Raw genomic sequence first — 5,016 nt, forward strand, 5'->3', positions numbered from 1 at the left:
TTTTTATTTACCTGTATGTAAGCACAGTGCAGTGTTAATGTTCAAACTGCATTTACAATGTTTAAAGTGGCAGAGAATAATAAATATTCTTATTAGGAATAAAACTGCCTCATTTTTGAACTGTGCATAGCTGTAGCTGAATAATTAGGCCTACTACGCTGCTGTATTTTAATGTTGGTCATTATGGTGGTACTTGGAGAGCCAAATATTTTCTGAGGTGGTACTTGGTGTAAAAAGTTTGAGAATCACTGCTCTACATAATACAGTGAGCTTTTAATACAGTAATACAACAAGCTTTCAATGAAGCAACTCAACGTTCCTTCGTCACTAGCTCTAAAGTGACGTTTTCGAATTAGTAACAGATCTTGAGCTCAGCTGTTAAACTGTCAAACTGAGATTTGAATCTGTGGCAGAAGGAAGTAGTTTGCACAAAAGAGGGGTTTAAAGACACTCTGTTGTTGTTTCTTATGTATTTACACACTCGTGCCGTCGAACTGTTGTATAACGCAATATCACACTCGTAGCCATGAGATACGGCTGTATATCGGCACGCTGTGATTAGCCGTGCTAATAAACAGCCATATCGCACAGCTACTCATGTGATATTGCTCTGACTCTGAGCTCATTCTGATTCTCAGAAAAAAGGTTGGGAAACATTGTTAAAACACTTTTAAAACGTTTGCAAGGTGGCTAAATGATGCCTGTGTTAATTTTTTTATCAAGTACTGAACACTTTTTACTTTACATTTAAGTACAGTACAGTTTTTTATTTTTTACTTTTTAAGTACAGTGCAGTTTTTATTTAACTTATAGGTACAGTACATTTTAATTTAATCATTTAAGTTTTTTATTTACCTGTATGTAAGCACAGTGCAGTGTTAATGTTCAAACTGCATTTACAATGTTTAAAGTGGCAGAGAATAATAATGTATGTGTGTGTGTGTGTGTGTGTGTGTGTGAGATATATAAATTAAAAATTGTGAGGGAATTATGAAAAACAGAATTATGAGATAAAAAGCCATAATTATCTTTTTTATTCTGTGACGGAAATGTAAAATGTAAACAATTCTGAGAAAGGTGAAAATTGTGAGATAAAATAGTAATAGATAATTTTTCTGACTTATCTCACAATTCTGAGTTTATATCTCACAATTCTGACTTTTTTAGAACTGTGAAATATCAAATATCAAGAATTGTGAGATAAACTAAAAAAAAGTCAAAATTGTGAGATATAAACTTGCAATTGTGAGATAACAAGTCAGAAAAATTATCTATTACTATTTTATCTCACAATTTTCACCTTTCTCAGAATTGTTTACATTTTACATTTCCGTCACAGAATAATGAAGCAACTCAACGTTCCTTCGTCACTAGCTCTAAAGTGACGTTTTCGAATTAGTAACAGATCTTGAGCTCAGCTGTTAAACTGTCAAACTGAGATTTGAATCTGTGGCAGAAGGAAGTAGTTTGCACAAAAGAGGGGTTTAAAGACACTCTGTTGTTGTTTCTTATGTATTTACACACTCGTGCCGTCGAACTGTTGTATAACGCAATATCACACTCGTAGCCGTGAGATACGGCTGTATATCGGCACGCTGTGATTAGCCGTGCTAATAAACAGCCATATCGCACAGCTACTCATGTGATATTGCTCTGACTCTGAGCTCATTCTGATTCTGATTCTGATATACGTATCTCAAACACACACACACACACATATATATATATATATATATAAGGGACTCTCCATAGGCGTAATGGTTTTTATACTGTACAAAATGATCTCATAATTCTGACCTTTTTTCTGAATTCTGAGTTTACAAAAATAGTAATAGATAATTTTTCTGACTTGTTATCTCACAATTGCAAGTTTATATCTCACAATTCTGACTTTTTTAGAACTGTGAAATATCAAATATCAAGAATTGTGAGATAAACTAAAAAAAAGTCAAAATTGTGAGATATAAACTTGCAATTGTGAGATAACAAGTCAGAAAAATTATCTATTACTATTTTTGTAAACTCAGAATTCAGAAAAAAGGTCAGAATTATGAGATATAATCTCAGAGAAAAAAACTTGAGATATAAACTCATAATCGCAAGAAAAAAGTCCCAATTACATTTATTTATTTATTTTAATCCCATGGCGGAAAAGGGTTTCCATATAAAATAACCATATAATTATTTTTTCTTAGTGTGAAGGACATTTTAAAAATCTAAAGAACCTTTTTCCACAATAAAGAACCTTTTGTTGAATGGAAAGATTTAATTTAAAGATTCTTCATGGAACCATCAATGCCAGTGAAAAACCTTAATTTTTAAGAGTACATGATACTCACTGTATTTAGCAGCAGCCTTCATTTTCTGCCATACGCTGAATTTCAGATTTCCCAGGTGCTTTGCCACATCAATCAGCACTTTTGGGAGCTTCTCTGGACAGGCACTGTTGCACTGAGTGCTGGAAGAACATCCATCAGTCAGTACTTAATGCGATTTTGGGTCACAATCAAAACAGATTCAAACAAGCGAAATCGCACTTACCTTTCAGGTGGACCTTTGTACTTCTTCAGATAGATTTACATGGAAATGACAGAGACATTGTGATTAAAAACAAATCTCATAATCAAATCTAAATCATCTAAAATGTCAAATAAAAGTTGTTAAGAAGCATACTTGTTTTCAAAATGATAATAATATTTAGAAATGTTTTTGAGCAGCAAATGAGCATTAGAATTAACATTAGAATGATCTCTAAAGGATCATGTGACACTGGAGACTGGAGTAATGTTGCTGACAATTCAGCTTTGATCACAAGAATAAATTACATTTTAAAATATATTCAAAAAGAAAACAGTTGTTTTAAATTGTAATAATATTTCATAATAATTCTGTTTTTATTGTACTTTTGATCAAATAACTATTAATCAAATAAATATTTCGAAAATAAAAAATAAATGTTTAAATATTCAAATAAATAACTATAATATTAATTTATATAATAAAAAAATATAAAAAATTATTTTGGATCCTGGTTAGAAAGTATGATAAATAATTGGCTGTACCAGCAGGAATGAGATGTTGCTGGACTCTATCTCTTCCTCAGTAATCCTCATTCTTTCTACCAGAGATGAGAGTTCACTGTTAATTCTCATCATCTGCTCCTCTGACAGCTTCCTCTTCTTCTCCTCTTCCTCCCTCAGAGCAGTTATCCTGGCCGCCTCTTCATCGCGCAAAAACTGATGAAGCTGCTCAAACTGCTTCTTAATATGTGCCTCTGTTTGCTCAGCTTGATTCTGTAACACAGTACAAAGATAAAAGTTATGCAATTGTTACTCAATTCTGTAAAATATGAAGGTTTTTCAACTGTTGATTTTACCGTGATGTGTTTCACTCGCTGATTACAGATGAATTTCTCTGATTTTAAGACTTTGTGCTTCTCTCGCAAAGACTTCAGGCTTGTTTTGAGCACCTCCTGAAAAGAAAGTTGAAAAGGTAGAAAATGGGTTAGAGTAATCTTATTTGATTTATCTCAAAATATATTTTTCTTCTGCATTATGCATATTTGCATCCAGGCTCTTTGCTGTGCTATTCCAGAACGAATACAGAACAAAAGTTCTGATCATAACCATCACAAAACTATCACAAAACATTTGATTTCTGAGACTCACAGACGGCAATCCTTTAGTTAAGATTTTTGTTTTATAATCTCTGATTTAGCTTCTTAATCTTATCTCTAATTGTATCTAGTCATTGAGTTTTTAAATGGCCAGTTCCTTAAGTCCTTACTCCAATGTCAGACTGTCTAAATATTTATATTGTTATATATACCTACATTCCACATGGAAAAACTATTTATTCAGGCCTTACTCAAAATTCTAACTTCTTCGAAGAATTTGCACTATTCTTAGATGTTTAACGACAAAAAAATTAAGTACAAAATCTCTGTTTTGTAATTGATATGTGAAGTTTTGAACTGATTATTAATATCTGTAAGTTAAAATGCAGTGAAGTGGAATTAAGTTCTCTTAAATTAAAACTATTAAAACTAAAAAGTTTAAGTAAAGTAATATTTTTCTCTAAAAGCTGCTGGATCTCACAGATAATGCGAACTGTACCTTGAGAGCAACTGCAGCTTCATCCACAGGTCTGCATGTGTGTTTGACATGAATATCATTGTTCACACACACGCTGCACACGAGATGCTCGTCCTCCTCGCAGAAGAGCTTAAGTTTCTCTCCATGCACACTGCAGAATAACTCGGCTTCTACTGACATCAAATTTTTTCTCTCCTGAAGGAAGATCTCACACAGGTCCTTCAAAGCACGGTTGCATGGAGGACGGTCCATGCAGAAGTCTGTCCGGCATACAGGGCACATCTGTGATCCGCTGAGCTCCCAGTACTGATCCAGACAGACCCAGCAAAAGCTATGAGAACACAGCAGGAGAACGGGATCTCTGAAGATGTCACGGCAAACAGGGCACAGAAGGTTCTCCTCAAAGTGAGACGGCTGAGTTGCCATTTTGTGGTGTTTTAGCTGGTGAGAACTTGCTTTTCTGTTCACTGAAGTGTGGAGGAGAGATTCAAATACAACTGAGTTGTGATGTCACTTAGTAAAAAAAAAAAAAACGAGTTATGCCAGTGCATAAGGTTTCCAAAGAATGGCTGAATGAATCTGTGTGAGCGCATGTTTGCACTGTTTTTGTCCTTTCTTGGAAATATTGACTTCAAAGATTCCAAAGAATTTTTTTTTGTTTCCTTTTCGATCCCTTATTTGGGATTCACTGGAACAACAGTATTTGACCTACAAACGAACCAGAACCTTTTCTTTGTTACGTTGTTGGTTTCATTCTGAATTACAGGTTAAAAGTTGGCAAATGATGGAAAGACTTTCTTAGTTCTTGGTTAGACTCTATCCGTCTGACTCATGAGTTGACATGCTGTAAACAGTGTAATTTGATGCCATAGGGGAAAATGGAAAACTAGATGACAAAGTGCAAAAAATGCAATATATCTCC

General features: G+C 33.9%; 1 protein-coding gene across 1 annotated transcript in view; it reads right to left on the bottom strand.

Annotated features, from left to right (window-relative positions):
• Positions 1-4,520, bottom strand: part of LOC107757415 (nuclear factor 7, brain-like) — a 7,514-nt gene extending 2,994 nt beyond the window's left edge. Inside the window, exons 1-5 of the mRNA XM_016574884.1 lie at positions 4,116-4,520; positions 3,377-3,472; positions 3,063-3,293; positions 2,542-2,564; positions 2,340-2,458 (exon numbers count right to left, since the gene is read on the bottom strand). Of these exons, the coding sequence (XP_016430370.1) occupies positions 2,340-2,458; positions 2,542-2,564; positions 3,063-3,293; positions 3,377-3,472; positions 4,116-4,520 (874 nt within the window). The remainder of the gene's footprint in view (positions 1-2,339; positions 2,459-2,541; positions 2,565-3,062; positions 3,294-3,376; positions 3,473-4,115) is intronic.
• Between the last annotated feature and the right edge of the window lie 496 nt (positions 4,521-5,016).

The sequence above is a fragment of the Sinocyclocheilus rhinocerous genome, unplaced genomic scaffold (assembly GCF_001515625.1).
Source record: "Sinocyclocheilus rhinocerous isolate Xijiao unplaced genomic scaffold, SAMN03320098_v1.1 scaffold1525, whole genome shotgun sequence".
Classification (NCBI taxonomy): domain Eukaryota; kingdom Metazoa; phylum Chordata; class Actinopteri; order Cypriniformes; family Cyprinidae; genus Sinocyclocheilus; species Sinocyclocheilus rhinocerous.